At 41.6% G+C, this 22,648-nt stretch overlaps 1 protein-coding gene across 1 annotated transcript in view; it reads left to right on the top strand.

Annotated features, from left to right (window-relative positions):
* Positions 1-954: 954 nt before the first annotated feature.
* Positions 955-22,648, top strand: part of LOC309559479 (cytochrome P450 2G1-like) — a 72,728-nt gene continuing 51,034 nt past the window's right edge. Inside the window, exons 1-2 of the mRNA XM_082262753.1 lie at positions 955-1,174; positions 11,461-11,623. Coding sequence (XP_082118879.1) covers positions 998-1,174; positions 11,461-11,623 — 340 coding nt within the window. The 5' untranslated portion in view covers positions 955-997. The remainder of the gene's footprint in view (positions 1,175-11,460; positions 11,624-22,648) is intronic.

The following is a 22,648-nucleotide window of genomic DNA, read 5'->3' as shown; positions in this document are numbered from 1 at the left end:
TTCTGGTGCGGTTCCAAAAAAGGGTCCTGTGCAAGTTGTGTCCAAATCCAATGCGAATTCAGCCATACAATCTGTATGACTGAATTTGCATCGCACAGACAGTGCATGTGATTTTCAGAGCAGTGTGCTGTGAATCACATGCAATGTCTGTCATTGCATTTATGTAAACCGGCACTACATAGACTTTAGCAGAACTGTCAGTACCTTTAAGCTCTACACTGATCTCTCCCTATGCAGTTTGTCAGCAGCAATCCCTAAGCTTTCCCTATTACAGCTAAAGCACACTGTCAATATAGTTGTTGTGGCCTTACCCTTTTATAGTGAAGGAGCTGGCTTATCTAAAAGCTCCTTATTGGCCCTTCTATATCAGCTGACCTAAGTATAGGGACCAGGCAGTGCATTATGGTTACAAAGTATTCAGTATGGCAAATTCCTGCCTTCGTTCGCTGAGACCACAAGCGTTGAACCAATGGTGGAAGCAAACCTGATCCTCATCTCTAATGGAGAAATCTTTAACCAATGCAAGATAGTGGGAGAGGGTCTGAAGCCTGCTCTAATCATAACATAAAATTATTTAGCAAGTATGTAAACTGTTGTTACCTTTTGACTCTTACAAAGAACATATAAATCAAAGGAGACATACCTTGGGGCTTAGAACTGTATTCTATTACACAAAGAGTGAAGGCATAGTAGCTCCATGGGACCAATCACAGAAAGGTTGTTGGTTCTCTTTCTGGCAGCCAAGACAATAAAGGATTATGTATGCTCTACAATTGTAGACTTTGCATGATGTGTTTTGCAATAGGTAAATACTAATCAGAGAGCTGAATATAAGAATGATGCCAACCAATGGCTGAAAATGTTTGTACCTGCAAATATTTCATTAGTTACACAACTAGGGCAAGCTGTGCCAAGAAAAGTAAATTTTTGATAAGGAATCATTTATTCACTTTATAAAATTCTGCAGAGCATTCTGACATTCTGCTCCCAACTCAAGATGGACATCACATGGATAAGCACCGTGCTCCTGGCTCTGATCATCTCCAGTATCCTCTACTCATCATGGAATTCCATGTATCGGAGACGTAACCTGCCACCAGGACCAACACCGCTGCCTATTGTGGGCAATGTCCTACAGATAAGGAGAGGAAAACTAGTCCAATCCCTAATGGAGGTCAGTTTTAATGGAAATATAATCTAGAGATCTGGTTTCATATTTTAGATGGCAGATTTCCAAGAGGACGTTATGAGATCTGGCTATAATACCAAGATTTTTCTCTAATGCCTCGTACACACGCAACGATTATCGGCCGACCGATCGTCCGACATTTGTCCAGAGTGGTGTTTTGTTGGTTGGAATGTGCCTAGACTGCACACAAATTTTCTCGGCCAACAAAAATCTACTTAAGTGATGTCATGTACTGGTTTACTTTCCGTGGGTTTTTTCTTCTCTGAGCATGCCCAGTCTTGCTCATCAGATTTTTGTCTGCCGAAATCTGTACTGACTGACGGAAAATCGGCCGTTGTGTTGACGGCCAACAAAAATTTTATAGCATGCACACCAGATTTTTTTCGGCCGAAAATTCGGAGTCGGCTGTCGGAAGCATCTTACTAACAAGCCGAAAAATGGGCGATCGGAAAATTCACGCCCAATTATCGACGCGTGTGTACGGCGCTTAAGGCTTGAATAAGAAAATACGGGTTATAAAATTATTCTATTTTTTGTGTAGAAGAAGGAAGATTCTGAATTAGCTGTAGAGATTTACTACAGAGTTAGAAGAATCTCTGCTAGCCAAGAGATGCTCATCCAATGCTTGTGTACTTGATATTGATTAGGTGTTACCTTTGTGCTAAGAAACTTTTAGCAGGAACTCTTATTCTGCATTTAACATGCACAAAGTATGAAACTCCTCAGTTACAAATTAGACAATTCATCTTTATATGGCTAATGCAAACAAAAACGTTCTCATAATTGCTCTTTGCCTGCTTTCTTGAAAATGGCTAAAGCCAAATAAAAAACAATGTACAAATTAAATTGTTATAGCTGTTGTTGACCTGGTCAAATTTTGTTTTGGATTTAATTAGGCCAGCAAAATTTACCAGCTATTAGCCTAGGTTCACACTAGATTGCAGTGCTGAAAACCCGTGATCTATGCACTTTCCCGCACCACCTTTGAATTGCACTGCCCTTGCGGGTGCCAGAGCAATCTTAATGACAGAAAACCAAAAATGATCCTGGGCTAAAAGTGCCTAATAAATAATAAAAAAAACTCAGACAGCTGCTCTCACTAATATTTACACACTAAAGAATATTAACTAAAGAATACTATATACATGTAGTGCTGTCAATTAATACATATTTAAATAAATAAATATATAAACAATATATTGTAAAATAAATCATTTTCAAAATACACCAAAATAAACGTGCATAAATATGAATAAAAATGTGCCAACAAATGTATCAAATTTAGTTAGAAGCTCTACTGAGAGGCTAAGCATCCACTATTCATCCATCCGTCTGGGTTTCTTCTCTTCCATCTGGACTTTTTATTTTTTTATGGTCTAACTTTCTTGTAAGCAGGTGTGTGAGCATCTGGTCATCAGTGCACAGTGGTGGTGAGATGAAGAAAGTTTTTTTTGCATGTTATTCAGCTTTCACCTTTTGATAATTGAACTTTTTAAATTTTAATTTATTAGGAGACACTTTAGCTATTTGGTGGACTTTGATTTGATTAATTTATTTTATGAGTTTATTGGCACATTTTTATTCATATTATTGCACATGTATTTTGGTATTTTTTGATTATTATTATTTTCACAATATATTTATTTATTTACGTATGATTGATAGACAGCACTACATGTTTATATCTTAATGACACCCCAAACGCAGGTCGCAAACGCAGGTGTGTTTAGCTGCACTGGATTGCATGGTACAAAATGACCATGTGCATCTCCAAACAAGACGTGCTAATTCAAATAACTTTGAACTTTACTATATACAAAATTTTCCATATAAAAAAATCATTTTATATGTGTATGTATCTTTCCTAATAGAAACCAATAAAAAATAATATAAGTACATGTTTTGTTTAAAGTATATATATATATAATAAAAATGGTGTTGTTCAGTAGGGATGTAACAATATCAAAATCTCACGGTACGATACAATTTCGATATTGACCTCACGGTACGATATTTATTGCGATATTGTGGAAAAGCTCATGGTATTGTTAAATAGCTCATGATAGTGTTTGTGAAGATAATAGCGAAAAAATACTGACATTTATTCTGCTTTTGCCAGTCAACAGGCAATTTATTGTTGTATTTATGGATCCATGACAACATAAAACACTGATCACATAGTGCTTTTAAAGTGCAAGTTGTAGTCAGGAACATCAATATTCTATATAGAAATATTTGGTTGCATAACTGATTCTTCTGTGCAATGTTCAAGTTAAGAAGCAGCTAGAACAATTGTAAACAAACAATAGGCAATTCCCTTTAAGTGCAAACAAAGATCAAGTTAAGTCAGGTTTAAATGTGCAAGGCAAATAAAGGCAGCCTTTTAAAACGGGTATTTAGGAACATAACTTAAACTTAAATAAAATAGTCAGTCAAAAAGCCTTTAAAAAAAACACTGACCTATCATTTAGCTTATTTTCACGTTTTTCATCAGAAAGATCAAAATATCTACATTGCAAGAAAAAAAAAAAAACAGTAAAAAAAATCCTTAAACTCTGGTCTATGTAGTTAACAATGATTTGTTCCGCAGGACTGTGTTTATTCCTCTTGCTTTTTAACGGACACCTGTCCTTTTAATAATGTAACCCAACCACGACGATATCGAGACACGACCACGACGATACGATATCGCAATATCTTCGATATCCTTACATCCCTATTGTTCAGTGCCCTGTGTGTCCATTTTATTACTGTGCTTATTTTTTTGCAGTAAGCCATATGCACATATAAAGTTGTTTCCACTGGTGACCACTCTGGGGTTGCTGTATTTGTAGAGCTCTCATCCCTCTACCAGTGTTACACCACTCTCACCTCATAAGATGGACCTAATTTATATACAGTCAAAACACGTATTTTTCCCTCAATTAAAGGATTATTGTGATATATATATATATATAATAAAATATAATATTTTTGATTGATATTTACAGTATTAAATGGGTGTTTCAGCCTTTTTTGTGTTTATTAAAAGACAGCAGCTACAAAAAGTGTAGCCCTCGACTTTTAATAAACACATACTCACCTGTTCCACGATCCCGCGATGCGGCCACCCGACACCTCGCTCCTCTCCCTCAGGTCTTAGCGGTGCCGGCATCACTAGTGTGGGCACCCGACTGTGACAGCTTTCAGCTTCACAGCCTGGCGCGCACTGCGCATGCGCGAATAGCACTGCGCGTCTTGATTGGCCGACAATCCTCTGTAACCTCTGACGTGCCCCAGAAGATTGCAGGGAGGGAGGGGGAGAGGAGAACTGCTGCTCAGGGCACCACGACGCTCCAATCGGAAGTGGGTACCTGTCAAAACAAGGTACCAGCCCCCCCCCCCCCCAAAAAAAATAGCATGCCAAATTAGGGCTACTTAAAGCAGAAGTTCCACTTTTGGGTAGAAATCCGCTTTAAGAAAGATACATACAGACATTGCACTAGATATTGACTTATAGCGCTGGATTATTTTACATAAACTATTTTTACATAAATAAAATGACCATGCGATTTGGTTGCAGTGCAGTTTCAAAATTGGTGCATGCACGGACTCAAATCGCACCGCACTGAATCACATGGGAATTGCACAGGAAAAAAATGCGGTTCGTAGTGTGAACCGAGGCTTACTGTAACTGCAGCGAGTACCAGCCTAATTAATTCAATTAGATCTGTTTTAAAAAAAACGTAAACACTAACTGAATAATATTTAGTTTGATAAATGCTGTGCACCATAAACAATTGCCATGTTATGTATAAGGCATATATATATGTATTAGTCAGTATATATCTTTTTTATTATTATAACCATGTCAGAGGGTGGCAATGTAGAAGAACATAGATCCTCTGTGTGTACAGAACAATAGGAATATACCAGTGGTTACCTCCCTTACATGCTCATTTCACTACTCATGAGTCTTGATAAAGGTTTGAGGCCACCAGCAAATCCTGAATCAGGAAGCCTCTCCTTTACTGTTCACTGACTCAGGCCAAGCACTCTGCCCTAAATACAGGGAAATCTAGTCTCCAGATCCTCCAACTTTATCACTGATGGATGAGGCAGCAGCAGAGTCCTTTTTCTCCTTCACAACTGGGGGCCTGTCCCTGTCTGTAACTTCCCTACTGGCATGGCCCCTTGATGACCCAGACTGTTCTATGGATAGCATATCTGTGTCCTAAAATGGTCAGGCAATGTTTTAAAGAAGTAGATACAGGCTTTCCCAAGATGGCAACTGAAACCCATGGCAGAGGAAACATTCCAAGTGATTGATAAGGGGGTACAGCCAGTCCTCCTGTATAGCCCCATCAGTTCATCAGGGGGGCCCAAGCAGCAGGGGAAATCGGATCATGGATAGAGAAGGTGATCGGTGCAGTGGGGGAGGCAATTACAGGAACCGACCCACTATGTGGCTCTCCCTGCAGCAGCTGAAATCCAACTTCTCCTCCTTTACCTACTGCTGCAGGGAGAGCCACACAGGGGATCAGTTCTGTAATTTCACCCACTACACCACACTGATCACCCTCCCTGTCATCCATCTGATCCCCACTGAGCCGGCGGATGACAGCTCCGTCTCCGCTTGCAGAGCGGAGAGGGAGGTGTCTCAGCCCCCGCTGCCCTCTATGGGGGATCGGATGAGAGCGGACCGCCTGTCCGCTCTCATCCGATCCGATCCGATCACTGAACGGATGGAAAAATAGGGTTTCCATCCGTCCAGATTTCACGGACAGGATCGGATACGGATGGCAGCGGGTGTCAGCGGAGGTGTCTCTGCTGACATCCGCTGCCCCATAGAGCTGCATGGAGGATCCGATCAGATCCGCCTAAAAAACTGACAGGCGGATCTGATCGGATCGCCCGTGTGAAAGGGCCCTATGCTCCATTTGTTACCTATGTCACAGCTGTGTTATACAGTGGGGAGTGCCCCCCTCTCTTATTGTTTTGTATGTTCTTTTTTATTTTTTCTCTTTTGCAACTACAAATAAAAATATATTTGTCTCTAAACCCCTGATATTTCACTGAAGAACCACCCCCACCCCAACAATGTTTTTTAAAAAAAAAGCAAAAAGCAATTAAAAAAGTTAAAAAAAAACAAAAACAAATAAGGGCTCAGTTAGGGCCCTTTCACACGGGCGCTCCGTATGTCCGCAAATCATCCTATTTTTTTGGGGATTATTTGCAGACATAATGTAAGTCTATGGCATTGCGGATGTCAGCGGAATACCATCCACTGACATCCGATTTTCTTCCTGTCAGTTCTGTTCCGTTTTTTTTTAACTGAACAAAACCCTATTTTTCCTCCGTTCAAAAAACGGAAAGGAAGGAAAATCGGATGTCAGCGGTGTCACCCGCTGATATCCGCAAACCCCCATAGACATACATTATGTCCCCATATCATCCGCAAACGGATGGGATTATATGCGGGCATACGGAGCGGATGACACAAATGTCATCCGCTCCGTGGAAAATAAAAAAAGGACCGCAGCGGAGCTCTCACACGGAGCGGCCGTGTGAAAGAGCCCGTACACAAGTTCTCTGGCCCATACAATGTGAATGAGCAGTTTGTGTGCTGTAGCCACCTGTTATTCTATAGAGATGCAGTGGCTGTACAGTGTATGAACACAGCCACAGGTTCCAATTTGACAGGTGTGCAGGCATGGGTGAGTGGCCTGGCCACAAATGCACACTTTCTGTGTTTGTGGCCATACACCTGCAACCACACTCCTGTGGAATTTGGACCAAATTAGGAACAAACAGCTCCAGTCACATACAAAAAATAAAAAAAAATGCGAACTCACCTTGTATAAGCCACAGCACGCATGTGAATGAGCCCCAATACCCCATTTACACACTATCTTTTAGATTTATCAGGAATGTTGCAAGTTGTGTTATGTTTGTATCCGCTAATAATGATTTTAGTGTATTTTTAGCAAAAATATTGTTTTGTTATTTTTCCGGGGCTGTCAGGTAGGCTGTATGGGCCTCTGTGATTTCTAATAGCAGCCCTGAACACATTAGTCTTATAAGAATAGAATCCCTTTAGCGACCATTAGTAAGCAGCGGTCATGTGATCATTTTGTTTACTACTAAGAGCAAAACAGAGAAAATCATTTGGTGATTATAGCATTAGGCTCCATGTATACGGGACGTTGTTAAAAGTCCCTTTGAATGCTGGAATTTTTAGGACATTTGAAATGTCCGTTAGGTCGCGTTTGCACCCGCGTTTAGCAGGCGTTTGCGGGCGTTTGCGGGCATTTGCATTTAGAACCGTTCCTAGAGGTCAAAAAAATTATTCCCCTTTAAAATGGAAAAATGCGAACGCTAAACGCGGGTCATCGCGTTCGGACACGTTCGGACGCGTTCGGACGCGTTTGTGCATTTGAAACGCCGGGAAACACATGTTCGAATGCAAATAATTGCGTTCTAAAAAAAGTCCCTAAACACAACTGCCTGCAAATGACTGTAAACGACCCTGTGTACATGGACAGATAAGATAACATGGAGCTGCGTTCAGGGGCTTCTGAAAAAAACGCCCAACTGCTCCTAAACGGCCATTTCCAGCGTCCCGTGTACATGGAGCCTTAGTCTCCATTGGACCCATCGCTCCTCTGCGATAACAGTGGCATCCCAAACCACCTACGACCACCAGCCTATATTTCCCCTAAGCTTAACCGCTTGCCGACTGCTCACAGTATATTTACTGCGGCAGTCAGCCCCTCACAGGCAGAGTGACGTAGGTCTACGTCGCTCGCCTGTGAGGCTCTGGGGAGCGAGCGCGCGCCCGCGGAGGCGCGCTCCCGCGCGGTCACAGACCCCCCCGCGCGTGTGACCAGCGGACCCGATGTCCGCCGGTCACTCGGCGATCGGCGGGGGAGAGGGAGAATGTCAGGCAGCTTGTGTAAACAAGCCACCTGTCATTCTCCTCGCTGTAAAAACACTGATCACATGGATCTACTATGTAGATCCGTTGATCAGTGTCCTTACAGCTCAAGCCACAGCCAATCACAGTAGAAAGCACGCCCCTAGGGACACACACAGCCCCTCCCTCCCAAATAAAGTTAACCCCTTCACTACCAGTGTATTTTTACAGTAACAGTGCATATATATAGCACTGATTACTGTAGAAATGTCACTGGTAACCCCAAAAGTGTCAAAAATGTCAGTCAAGGGTCCGATCTGTCCGCCCCAATGTAGCAGTACCGCAAAAAAAATCGCAGATCACCGCCATTACACGTTAAAAAAAAAAACACCAAAAATGACAGAAATCTTTCCCTTTGTTTGTAAACGCGATAACTTTTGCGCAAACCAATCAAAATACGCTTTTTGCGATTTTTTTTACCAAACATAGGTAGCATAAAACAAATTGGCTGAAAATTTTAAAAAATTTTGATTTTTACATTTTTTTTTTGGGGAATTTCATATAAAAAAATGTGAAAAATATTGTTATTTTTGCAAAATGTACACTCTTTTTTTGTTTATAGCGCAAAAATTAAAAATCGCACGGGTGATCAAATACCTCCAAAAGAAAGCTCTGTTTGTGGGAAAAAAAGGACGCCAAATTCGTTTAGATACAGCGTTGCACGACCGCGCAATTGTCTGTTAAAGTCACGCAGTGCCGAATCGCAAAATACCCCCTGGTCGTTTAGCAGGAAAATCCTCCGGGGCTTAAGTGGTTAAGGAATACAGTCCTTGGCACTGACATGACATAAGCAGAGTATTGGCAGGCTTAAAGAAATATAGTTGTATAAACAGGTAAGAAGTAATATAAACAATCTCTTGGCTGGGAGACAACCTTCACTTTGGGTGTGGGGACAAGTTAATCGCACTCACACTCACTCACTGAATTTTTTGGTTGATTGTAACCTCTGTGTCGAATTGGCTTGACAAGTGTTAACAAGGCTCTGCAACTGATTGTGTCCTAATTTCCAGAATGCTTTGCTTGTCATGCTAAAGCCTCAGCAGTAGCCTTACTAAATCCAGTCATAGGACATTTACACATAGAGCAATAGGGACCTCTGGAAAGGCAGAACCACAGGTCACCACCACTCCAATTTGATTAAATACTTGATAAAACACTTAAACTCTTATCCAGGCCCCATGCTACCCACAATGCCTAATGATATGGCCCTGCTGCTCATATTGTCAACATCTCAAATCAGTGTTGGGGCCCCTTCAAAGAGGATTATTTCCATGCAATGTCTGCATGACTTCCCAGCTAACAACTGTCACCCCCTGTCTGATGGAAGGTAAAGACTCAGTTAAGTCTTTGATGGCATTCCCCAATGACAGCAGTGGAAATGGAGCCTCATCCTTTTCCAAAGGCAACACAGCCCACTGGGTGACAGACAAAAATACTTCATCATCTTCCTGATCACATTGTATAGCTCCTTTTAGCATGGCTGTGATTGTAACACTGCCATGTGCTCTCAGTCGATTGTTCGGTGCAGTTCAAACGCAAACCCCAGATATAAACTGGTTGTGCATAGGTTGGACAGGATTTGCTACTGCTGTACAGTCAGATCCCTCTTTATTCTCCAGATGGTTCCCAATATCCTATTTGGCCATTGCAAATTGTGCAAGAGTCTCACCATCTTGTTGACTCCAAGCGCAGAATGTCTTTGGATATTTGCCACTGAGGTAACTTCACCATTCAGGCTTTCTTTAGTCCTACCACCACTTCTAGCTGGTCCACTCCCTTTAGGCAGAACTAACAGTGCCGTTCAAGCTCCATCCTCCAGGGAATTGTTTGCCAGGTTAGAGAGGTGTGCTGCATGTACTAGCTGCAGATGAGCAGAGCGTTTCAGTTGTATGATTCAGTCTGTTGGGAAAATGTTCATGCCATTACATTTTGAAGTTAACAAGAAGCCTGCTCTTATCAGTACAATCATTGTCCCTCAGTGGTGCCTTATAAGGTAGAGGGATGTTTCTTCATTCTGCTGACTACACCAAATTTGTACTGGGTGGTAATTGCAAAGAGGGGGGTGACTCCTCACATAGAACATGCGGATGACTCTTGTAGTAACAGTATCCAAATACCCAAAATATACAGTTTCTTAGAAAAGTAAGATAGTATAAATAGTATGGGTCCCTCAGGTAAAGTACATCGATCCTCAGTGCATACAAAACATTAGGAATTTACCAGTGGGATGAGGCTGCAGCAGAGCCTTTTTTATCCTTCACAAATTCAATCCTGTCCTTATTTGAAACTCCCTACTGTCATGGTCCCTGATTGATGAACCAGACTGCTCAATTTAAAGAAAATCTGTGTCCTAAAATGGTCAGAAAATTATAAGAGAGCTAGGTGCAGGCTCTTCCAATAGGGTAAGTGGAGCCCATGACAGAGGACACATTAGTCCTATGCCAGAATCCCTCTAGTGCCATAGTAAGGGGTGGTAATGCGATCACCTTGTTTAATACTAAAAGCAAAAGAAGGAAGTGATTTAGTGATTACTGGATAAAGCATCAGTCCTTAATTGGCATCATTGTTCCTCGGGGATAGCAGTGGTGCCCCAAACCACCTGCCACCACCAGCCTACATTTCCCCTAGAGCTTAAGGAATGTAGTCCTTGGCAATGACATGGCATAAGAAAAGTATTGGCAGGCTTACAGCAACAGAAAGTCCTATCTATGCTTAACCAAAGAGGTCCTGTCCCTATCTGAATTTTTACACTGTCAGGGCCCTTTGGTGATGCAGATGCTCTACCAAATCCTGGGAGAACTCTATGCCAACACTAGCATATGCTCTCCCAAGATGGCACCCAGAGTCCATGGCCGAGGACACATTAGTAGTATACCGGGCTCTCTCCAGTGTCAGCAGTAAGCTGGGGTTAATGAACTGAGTTTTACTACCAAGAGCACCAACAAGCATAAGTAGTAAAAGCAAGCAGATACTATTGCTTGCAGTAGGATAGCACTTGGATAGCAGTGAGTCTTAAACCACCAGTCCCAACTGTAATTTAGTTTGCTATTATTGGACAAAATATGATTTATAATCAAGAAAGCTGTGGTCTTACCCTTTTATCCACCATCATTCAGTTTTTTTTTTAATTGGGAGAGTGATGGGCAAGATATATTGGTTAGTAGAGTAAAGTTGTTATGCCAAAGTTTATAAACAGTGATGGTCCTTCCAGTCTCCACATTTTTAAACTGTAGTCATTAAGATTCTAGATTTATTTTTATTGATTCATGGATGCCAAATATAAAAAAACAAAAAAAAAACTCATATTCTTTTTCAGTTTGCAGAGAAATATGGATCAATATATACTATTTATTTTGGCCATAATCCTATCATTGTCCTAACTGGTTATGAATCTGTAAAAGAGGCCTTACTGGACCGAGCAGAGGAATTTGGTGGGCGTGGAAGGGTTCCAGGTTTTGACGATTTTTTCAGAGGACAAGGTATGTTTATATCGACATAATGATGTTATTATTATTATCATTATTATTATTATTATTATTATACAGGATTTATATAGTGCCAACAGTTTGCACAGTGATTTACAATATAAAGGGAGGAAATACAGCAACAATACAATTCAATACAAGAGGGTTAGGAGGGCCCTGCTCCTATGAGCTTACAATCTAATAGGGAGGGGCTAGTGGAACAAAAAGTAATAACTGTAAGGGATGAACTGATGGGATAAATAGAAGGTTTGGTTATTAGCTAAAGGCAGGATAGGATTCCGTGAAGAGATGAGTTTTCAGGGATCGCCTAAAAGTGGACAGAGTAGGAGATAGCAGGACAGATTGGGGTAGGGAGTTCCAAAGGATGGGAGAGGCTCTGGAGAAGAGCATAGGTGGAGAAGACAAGGGAGCTAGAGAGCAGGAGGTCTTGGGAGGAGCAGAGAAGACAGTTTGGGTGATATTTGAAGACAAGATTGGTGATGTAACTTGGGACAGAGTTTTAAATGGCTTGTGTTTAGAGTTTTGAATTGTATTTGTTGGGCAATGGGAAGCCAGTGGAGGGATTGGCAGAGAGGGGTAGCAGACACTGAATGGCTGGTAAGGTGGATGAGTCTGGCAGCAGCATTCATGATAGACTGAAGAGGGGATAGCCTGTGGAGAGGTAGATCAATAAGAAGGGAGTTCCAATAGTCAAGGCAAGAGATAACAGGGGAGTGAATAAGTTGCTTAGTGGTTTCAACGGTTAAAAAGGGGTGAATTTTGGAGATGTTACGAAGGTGAAGTCTACAAGATTTGAACAGTGATTGGATTTGGGGCTGGAAGGACAGGTCAGAGTCCAGGATTACACCTAGTACTTTGGCATGAGGTGAGGGACAGATGGTTGTATTATTGATCTTGATGGAGAAGTTAGGTGGGGGGGCATGGGCAGGAGGGAATATTATGAGCTCAGTTTTAGAAAGATGGAGTTTAAGGAAGTAGTGTGACATCCATGCTGATAAGTCAGTTAGTAACCTAGTAATGCTGGAGGAGACTGAAGAAGTGAGGTGAGGAGTAGAGAGATAGATTTGTCTAAAAAAAAATAAAATGGTTCAGCGCAGTGGTTTTTATTGTTCCTAAAAAGAGCTTCTGCCTCCACTGAGACACCTACCAGAGTAGAGTCTTGGAGTAGTGAATAGGAAAGAGTGGGTATGACGCTGCTCTTCTGGGTATGTTATAAAATTGAAATGTGTAGGTTACTTTAGTAGTAGGTGTGATGTGAAATCACATAAGTGCCAGGTGCTATATAGTTCATAAACTGACAACCAAATTTTCATATGTGCAATCAGAAAAATATAAATATATGAGGAATATATATAAAAATATAAGCTTAGTATTAATAAAACAAAAAATGACCAGTTCATACTACAGTATCTCACAAAAGTGAGGACACCCCTCACATTTTTGTAAATATTTTATTCATGTGACAACACTGAAGAAATAACACTTTGTTACAATGTAAAGTAGTGAGTGTACAGCTTGTATAACAGTGTAAATTTGCTGTCCCCTCAAAATAACTCAACACACAGCCATTATTGTCTAAAACTCTGTCAACAAAAGTGAGTACACCCCTAATTCGGCCCAATTAGCTATGTTCCCTCCTCGCTGTCATGTGACTCGTTATCACTCTCTCATACTGGTCACTGGAAGTTCAGCATGGCACCTCGTGAAAAAGAACTCTCTGAGGATATGAAAAAAATAATTGTTGCTCTATATAAAGATGGGCTAGGTTATAAGGAGATTGCCAAGACCCTGAAACTGAGCTGCAGCATGGTGGCCAAGAACATACAGCGGTTTAACAGGACAGGTTCCACTCAGAACAGGCCTTGTTATGGTCGAACAAAGGAGTTGAATGCACGCGCTCAGCATCATATTCAGAGGTTGTCTTTGGGAAATAGACGTATGAGTGCTGCCAGCCTTGCTGCAGAGGTTGAAGGGGTGGGAGGGTCAGCCTGTCAGTGCTCAGACCATACGCCGCACACTGCATCAAATTGGTCAGCATGGCTGTCATCCCAAAAGGAAGCCTCTTCTAAAGATGATGCACAAGAAAGCACACAACCTGTTTGCTGAAGACAAGCAGACTAAGGATGGATTACTGGAACCATGTCCTGTGGTCTGATGAGACCAAGGTAAACTTATTTGGTTCAGATGGTGTCAAGCGTGCGTGGGGGCAACCAAGTGAGGAGTACAAACACAAGTGTGTCTTGCCTACAGTCAAGCATGGTGGTGGGAGTGTCATAGTCTGGGGCTGCATGAGTGCTGCCGGCATTTGGGAGCAACAGTTCATTGAGAGAACCATGAATGCCAACATGTACGGTGACATACTGAAGCAGAGCATGATCCCCTCCCTTCAGAGACTGGGCGGCAGGGCAGTATTCCAACATGATAACGACCCCATACACACCTCCAAGATGACCACTGCCTTGCTAAAAAGCTGAGGGTAAAGGTGATGGACTGGCCAATAATGTCTCTAGACCTAAACCCTGTTGAGTATCTGTGGGGCATCCTCAAATGGAAGGTGGAGGAGCACAAGGTCTCTAACATCCACCAGCTCCTTGATGTCATCATGGAGGAGTGGAAGAGGACTCCAGTGGCAACCAGTGAAGCTCTGGTGAACTCCATGCCCAAGAGGGTTTAGGCAGTGCTGGAAAATAATGGTGGCCACACAAAATATTGACTCTTTGGGCCCAATTTGGACATTTTGACTTAGGGGTGGACTAACTTTTGTTGCCAGTGGTTTAGACATTAATGGCTGTTGAGTTATTTTGAGGGGACAGCAAATTTTACACTATCATACAAGTTGCACACTCACTACTTTACATTGTAGTAAAGTGTCATTTTAAGTTGTCACATAAAAAGATATAATAAAATATTTACAAAAATGTGAGGGGTGTACTCACTTTTGTGAGATACTGCGTGTGCAAAAGTGCTTGGGTGTATATCCAGAAAAATCAATCCACATTTAGTTGATTATAAAATAAAATGACAAGTGCTCTTTAAACCACAAAAAAGTACTCCAAGTTCATAACAGGTGTAAATATGCTTTCATATATATCCAATATATTATAATTATTATATAATAATTATAATTATAAACAGTCCGTATATAGTTGATTTTGAAATAAAGTGACAGATGCTCTTTAGAACAGCTGAGTATATTCAGAAATGATGTTTGTGCTGGTGCTTCAACTCATGCAGCAATGGAAGCACCAGCACAAGCATGATTTCTGAATATACTCAGCTGTTTTAAAGAGCACCTGTCACTTTATTTTAAAATCAACCATTTACAGACTGTTTAAAATATACCATTTACTATATATGGACTGTTTATACTATACCAAACTACACTTGGGTATAGTTTGTTGTTAATTGAGTTGTTTTACACAACCATTTTTTCTTTTTCATGTTTTTTGATCTTTCTTATCATCAAACATTAATATTACCCCCCCCCCCCCCCCAAAAAAAAAAAAAAGTTTTTAGAATCAAACTTTTCCCCCTATTGTCAAAATAACAAAAAAAACCCCAAACAAAATACACCAGAAAAGTGAGAGAAAAAAAAAAAAAATTCACCACTGGCCCCGATGTTACGCAATAGGAAAAAAGCAGTAAAAAAAAAAAAAAAAAAAAGTGTCCTTTTCTTATGTTGTGTGTTTTGTTATTTGAAGTTACTTAGACAATAGGAAAAAATAGAACAAAAATAGCACTGTTAATGTTAACAAGCACATTCATTTATGTGTTACTGTACATTTTTCAACTTGCTATTGTTACTAAAAAAAAAGAAAAAGACAGATTTATTTTTAATGTACGGTATTTTAAATCTCTTTTTAACTTTTATGAGTGCATATTTGTTATATAAACAAGATTATCGGTTATCAGTTCACCTTTAAAAACAGAATAACATAAACAGACTTCTAGTTAATTTTTAAAGAATGGTTTAAAGGATTAGATCATGAAATAGAAGGTGAACTAAGGACACAAGTATCCTTCAAGCTGAACTTAAGGCAGATAAAAAAATGACATAAACTAATGCATATGTGTAATCATTAGTGTTGAGCGAACACGGACTGTATTATTCGTGTTCGTACCGAATAATTGGATTTTTTGTACCCGAACACGGACACGGACACTTTACTGTATGTTCGGGTAAAAATCCGTGTTCGGTCGTTTTATTTCCGGGTTTTGCATGCTTTGGCGCTCTTTTCATGGCGGGCTTTCAACAGCCAATCAACAATCGTTTAACTGGTGTGCCTTAAGCCATCCCAGCCATGCCTGCAAATGTCTCAGTAGCTGTGATTGGCCGTCTGAAGCATGTGACCAAGTCTTTATAAGTTCGAGGCAGCCGCAGCGGCGTCATTATGCTGCTTAGATTCAGGGACAGAGCACACATCAACGTGCTGGCTGCTGATTAGGGAAAGATAGGCAGGAAAAAACCATTTGTGTCCGGATAGAATTGAGGGACAGGTCGGAGTGTTTAGGCAGGGCGAGTTGTAGGCATTTTAGGGATAGAGTCTGCTGAATTATAGGGTCAGTGTCTTCTACAAACTACAATCGATATTGCTGTGTGGGGGGTGGGGTCTGCACTCAATCCTGATCTACGATCTCTTCTCAATCCTGTTAGGGACAGAGTCTGCTGAATTTTAGGGAAACTGTGTTCTACAAACTACAATCGATATTGCTGTGTGGTGTGGGATTGGAGATAGGCAGGTGTCAGTGATCCACATCCATTTTTCTGTGTGTGAGCTGCAGTGAACACAATCTTTTTGGGCTGCAGTGAACACAATCTTTTTGGGCTGCAGTGAACACAATCTTTTTGGGCTGCAGTTTACACAATCTTTTTGGGCTGCAGTGAACACAATCTTTTTGGGCTGCAGTGAACACAATCTTTTTGGGCTGCAGTGAACACAATCTTTTTGGGGTGCAGTGAACACAATCCTTTTTGGTGTGCAGTGAACACAATCTTTGTGGGGTGCAGTGAACAAAATCCTTTGTGGGGTGCAGTGAACACAATCTTTTTGGGGTGCAGTGAACAAAATCCTTTTTGGGGTGCAGTGAACAACATCCTTTTTGGGGTGCAGTGAACACAATCTTTTTGGGGTGCAGTGAACAAAATCCTTTGTGGGGTGCAGTGAACACAATCTTTTTGGGGTGCAGTGAACACAATCTTTTTGGGGTGGAGTGAACAACATCCTTTTTGGGGTGCAGTGAACAAAATCCTTTTTGGGGTGCAGTGAACAAAATCATTTTTGGGGTGCAGTGAACACAATCTTTTTGGGGTGCAGTGAACACAATCTTTGTGGGGTGCAGTGAACACAATCTTTTTGGGGTGGAGTGAACAACATCCTTTTTGGGGTGCAGTGAACAACATCCTTTTTGGGGTGCAGTGAACACAATCTTTTTGGGGTGCAGTGAACACAATCTTTGTGGGGTACAGTGAACAGAATCTTTGTGGGGTGCAGTGAACACAATCTTTGGGGGGTACAGTGAACACAATCTTTGTGAGGTGCAGTGAACACAATCTTTGTGGGGTGCAGTGAACACAATCATTGTGGGGTGCAGTGAACTCAATCTTTGTGGGGTACAGTGAACACAATCTCATACTTCTGAAGGTTTGAGGGTGCTGCCTGTTCCATACTCCCCCTACTCCTCATCTAGCCTTTTAGGGGTACAAACAATAGTAATTGGGGCCTAGTGTGGTTGTGTACGTGTGATATACATACACTTTTTTGGGATCATATTTTCTATTCCGCTATTTAATCAAAAACCTTTGGGGATCAGTTAAATTGTGGGGATAGTCTGTGTTGGTACGTGTGAGAGAGATCCACCTTTCCAAGTTGTTGGGGTTCATCTCATACTTCTGAAGGTTTGAGGGTGCTGCCTGTTCCATACTCCCCCTACTCCTAGCCTTTTAGGGGTACAAACAATAGTAATTGGGGCCTAGTGTGGTTGTGTACGTGTGATATACATACACTTTTTTGGGATCATATTTTCTATTCCGCTATTTAATCAAAAACCTTTGGGGATCAGTTAAATTGGGGGATAGTCTGTGTTGGTACGTGTGAGAGAGATCCACCTTTCCAAGTTGTTGGGGTTCATCTCATACTTCTGAAGGTTTGAGGGTGCTGCCTGTTCCATACTCCCCCTACTCCTAGCCTTTTAGGGGTACAAACAATAGTAATTGGGGCCTAGTGTGGTTGTGTACGTGTGATATACATACACTTTTTTGGGATCATATTTTCTATTCCGCTATTTAATCAAAAACCTTTGGGGATCAGTTAAATTGGGGGATAGTCTGTGTTGGTACGTGTGAGAGAGATCCACCTTTCCAAGTTGTTGGGGTTCATCTCATACTTCTGAAGGTTTGAGGGTGCTGCCTGTTCCATACTCCCCCCTACTCCTAGCCTTTTAGGGGTACAAACAATAGTAATTGGGGCCTAGTGTGGTTGTGTACGTGTGATATACATACACTTTTTTGGGATCATATTTTCTATTCCGCTATTTAATCAAAAACCTTTGGGGATCAGTTAAATTGGGGGATAGTCTGTGTTGGTACGTGTGAGAGAGATCCACCTTTCCAAGTTGTTGGGGTTCATCTCATACTTCTGAAGGTTTGAGGGTGCTGCCTGTTCCATACTCCCCCTACTCCTAGCCTTTTAGGGGTACAAACAATAGTAATTGGGGCCTAGTGTGGTTGTGTACGTGTGATATACATACACTTTTTTGGGATCATATTTTCTATTCCGCTATTTAATCAAAAACCTTTGGGGATCAGTTAAATTGGGGGATAGTCTGTGTTGGTATGTGTGAGAGAGATCCACCTTTCCAAGTTGTTGGGGTTCATCTCATACTTCTGAAGGTTTGAGGGTGCTGCCTGTTCCATACTCCCCCTACTCCTAGCCTTTTAGGGGTACAAACAATAGTAATTGGGGCCTAGTGTGGTTGTGTACGTGTGATATACATACACTTTTTTGGGATCATATTTTCTATTCCGCTATTTAATCAAAAACCTTTGGGGATCAGTTAAATTGGGGGATAGTCTGTGTTGGTACGTGTGAGAGAGATCCACCTTTCCAAGTTGTTGGGGTTCATCTCATACTTCTGAAGGTTTGAGGGTGCTGCCTGTTCCATACTCCCCCTACTCCTAGCCTTTTAGGGGTACAAACAATAGTAATTGGGGCCTAGTGTGGTTGTGTACGTGCGAGATACATACACTTTTTTTGATCATATTTCCTATTCCGCTATTCAATAAAAACCTTTGAGGATCAATTGAATTGCGGGATAGTCTGTGTCGGTAAGTGTGAGAGAGATCCACCTTTCCAAGTTGTAGGGGTTCATCTCATACTTCTGAAGGTTTGAGGGTGCTGCCTGTTCCATACTCCCCCTACTCCTCATCTAGCCTTTTAGGGGTACAAACAATAGTAATTGGGGCCTAGTGTGGTTGTGTACGTGTGATATACATACACTTTTTTTGGATCATATTTTCTATTCCGCTATTTAATCAAAAACCTTTGGGGATCAGTTAAATTGGGGGATAGTCTGTGTTGGTACGTGTGAGAGAGATCCACCTTTCCAAGTTGTTGGGGTTCATCTCATACTTCTGAAGGTTTGAGGGTGCTGCCTGTTCCATACTCCCCCTACTCCTCATCTAGCCTTTTAGGGGTACAAACAATAGTAATTGGGGCCCAGTGTGGTTGTGTACGTGTGATATACATACACTTTTTTGGGATCATATTTTCTATTCCGCTATTTAATCAAAAACCTTTGGGGATCAGTTAAATTGGGGGATAGTCTGTGTCGGTACGTGTGAGAGAGATCCACCTTTCCAAGTTGTTGGGGTTCATCTCATACTTCTGAAGGTTTGAGGGTGCTGCCTGTTCCATACCCCCCCTACTCCTCATCTAGCCTTTTAGGGGTACAAACAATAGTAATTGGGGCCTAGTGTGGTTGTGTACGTGCGAGATACATACACTTTTTTTGATCATATTTCCTATTCCGCTATTCAATAAAAACCTTTGAGGATCAATTGAATTGCGGGATAGTCTGTGTCGGTACGTGTGAGAGAGATCCACCTTTCCAAGTTGTTGGGGTTCATCTCATACTTCTGAAGGTTTGAGGGTGCTGCCTGTTCCATACTCCCCCTACTCCTCATCTAGCCTTTTAGGGGTACAAACAATAGTAATTGGGGCCTAGTGTGGTTGTGTACGTGTGATATACATACACTTTTTTTGGATCATATTTTCTATTCCGCTATTTAATCAAAAACCTTTGGGGATCAGTTAAATTGGGGGATAGTCTGTGTTGGTACGTGTGAGAGAGATCCACCTTTCCAAGTTGTTGGGGTTCATCTCATACTTCTGAAGGTTTGAGGGTGCTGCCTGTTCCATACTCCCCCTACTCCTCATCTAGCCTTTTAGGGGTACAAACAATAGTAATTGGGGCCCAGTGTGGTTGTGTACGTGTGATATACATACACTTTTTTGGGATCATATTTTCTATTCCGCTATTTAATCAAAAACCTTTGGGGATCAGTTAAATTGGGGGATAGTCTGTGTCGGTACGTGTGAGAGAGATCCACCTTTCCAAGTTGTTGGGGTTCATCTCATACTTCTGAAGGTTTGAGGGTGCTGCCTGTTCCATACCCCCCCTACTCCTCATCTAGCCTTTTAGGGGTACAAACAATAGTAATTGGGGCCTAGTGTGGTTGTGTACGTGTGATATACATACACTTTTTTTGGATCATATTTTCTATTCCGCTATTTAATCAAAAACCTTTGGGGATCAGTTAAATTGGGGGATAGTCTGTGTCGGTACGTGTGAGAGAGATCCACCTTTCCAAGTTGTTGGGGTTCATCTCATACTTCTGAAGGTTTGAGGGTGCTGCCTGTTCCATACTCCCCCTACTCCTAGCCTTTTAGGGGTACAAACAATAGTAATTGGGGCCTAGTGTGGTTGTGTACGTGTGATATACATACACTTTTTTGGGATCATATTTTCTATTCCGCTATTTAATCAAAAACCTTTGGGGATCAGTTAAATTGGGGGATAGTCTGTGTTGGTACGTGTGAGAGAGATCCACCTTTCCAAGTTGTTGGGGTTCATCTCATACTTCTGAAGGTTTGAGGGTGCTGCCTGTTCCATACTCCCCCCTACTCCTAGCCTTTTAGGGGTACAAACAATAGTAATTGGGGCCTAGTGTGGTTGTGTACGTGTGATATACATACACTTTTTTGGGATCATATTTTCTATTCCGCTATTTAATCAAAAACCTTTGGGGATCAGTTAAATTGGGGGATAGTCTGTGTTGGTACGTGTGAGAGAGATCCACCTTTCCAAGTTGTTGGGGTTCATCTCATACTTCTGAAGGTTTGAGGGTGCTGCCTGTTCCATACTCCCCCTACTCCTAGCCTTTTAGGGGTACAAACAATAGTAATTGGGGCCTAGTGTGGTTGTGTACGTGTGATATACATACACTTTTTTGGGATCATATTTTCTATTCCGCTATTTAATCAAAAACCTTTGGGGATCAGTTAAATTGGGGGATAGTCTGTGTTGGTACGTGTGAGAGAGATCCACCTTTCCAAGTTGTTGGGGTTCATCTCATACTTCTGAAGGTTTGAGGGTGCTGCCTGTTCCATACTCCCCCTACTCCTAGCCTTTTAGGGGTACAAACAATAGTAATTGGGGCCTAGTGTGGTTGTGTACGTGTGATATACATACACTTTTTTGGGATCATATTTTCTATTCCGCTATTTAATCAAAAACCTTTGGGGATCAGTTAAATTGGGGGATAGTCTGTGTTGGTACGTGTGAGAGAGATCCACCTTTCCAAGTTGTTGGGGTTCATCTCATACTTCTGAAGGTTTGAGGGTGCTGCCTGTTCCATACTCCCCCTACTCCTAGCCTTTTAGGGGTACAAACAATAGTAATTGGGGCCTAGTGTGGTTGTGTACGTGTGATATACATACACTTTTTTGGGATCATATTTTCTATTCCGCTATTTAATCAAAAACCTTTGGGGATCAGTTAAATTGGGGGATAGTCTGTGTTGGTACGTGTGAGAGAGATCCACCTTTCCAAGTTGTTGGGGTTCATCTCATACTTCTGAAGGTTTGAGGGTGCTGCCTGTTCCATACTCCCCCTACTCCTAGCCTTTTAGGGGTACAAACAATAGTAATTGGGGCCTAGTGTGGTTGTGTACGTGCGAGATACATACACTTTTTTTGATCATATTTCCTATTCCGCTATTCAATAAAAAACCTTTGAGGATCAATTGAATTGCGGGATAGTCTGTGTCGGTACGTGTGAGAGAGATCCACCTTTCCAAGTTGTTGGGGTTCATCTCATACTTCTGAAGGTTTGAGGGTGCTGCCTGTTCCATACTCCCCCTACTCCTCATCTAGCCTTTTAGGGGTACAAACAATAGTAATTGGGGCCTAGTGTGGTTGTGTACGTGTGATATACATACACTTTTTTTGGATCATATTTTCTATTCCGCTATTTAATCAAAAACCTTTGGGGATCAGTTAAATTGGGGGATAGTCTGTGTTGGTACGTGTGAGAGAGATCCACCTTTCCAAGTTGTTGGGGTTCATCTCATACTTCTGAAGGTTTGAGGGTGCTGCCTGTTCCATACTCCCCCTACTCCTCATCTAGCCTTTTAGGGGTACAAACAATAGTAATTGGGGCCCAGTGTGGTTGTGTACGTGTGATATACATACACTTTTTTGGGATCATATTTTCTATTCCGCTATTTAATCAAAAACCTTTGGGGATCAGTTAAATTGGGGGATAGTCTGTGTCGGTACGTGTGAGAGAGATCCACCTTTCCAAGTTGTTGGGGTTCATCTCATACTTCTGAAGGTTTGAGGGTGCTGCCTGTTCCATACCCCCCCTACTCCTCATCTAGCCTTTTAGGGGTACAAACAATAGTAATTGGGGCCTAGTGTGGTTGTGTACGTGCGAGATACATACACTTTTTTTGATCAT

Source organism: Pelophylax lessonae (genome assembly GCF_965119305.1).
Source record: "Pelophylax lessonae genome assembly, chromosome: 7".
In the NCBI taxonomy this organism is placed as follows: domain Eukaryota; kingdom Metazoa; phylum Chordata; class Amphibia; order Anura; family Ranidae; genus Pelophylax; species Pelophylax lessonae.
Note: the sequence above shows the minus strand (reverse complement) of the source record. Positions and strands in the feature narration are given on the sequence as shown.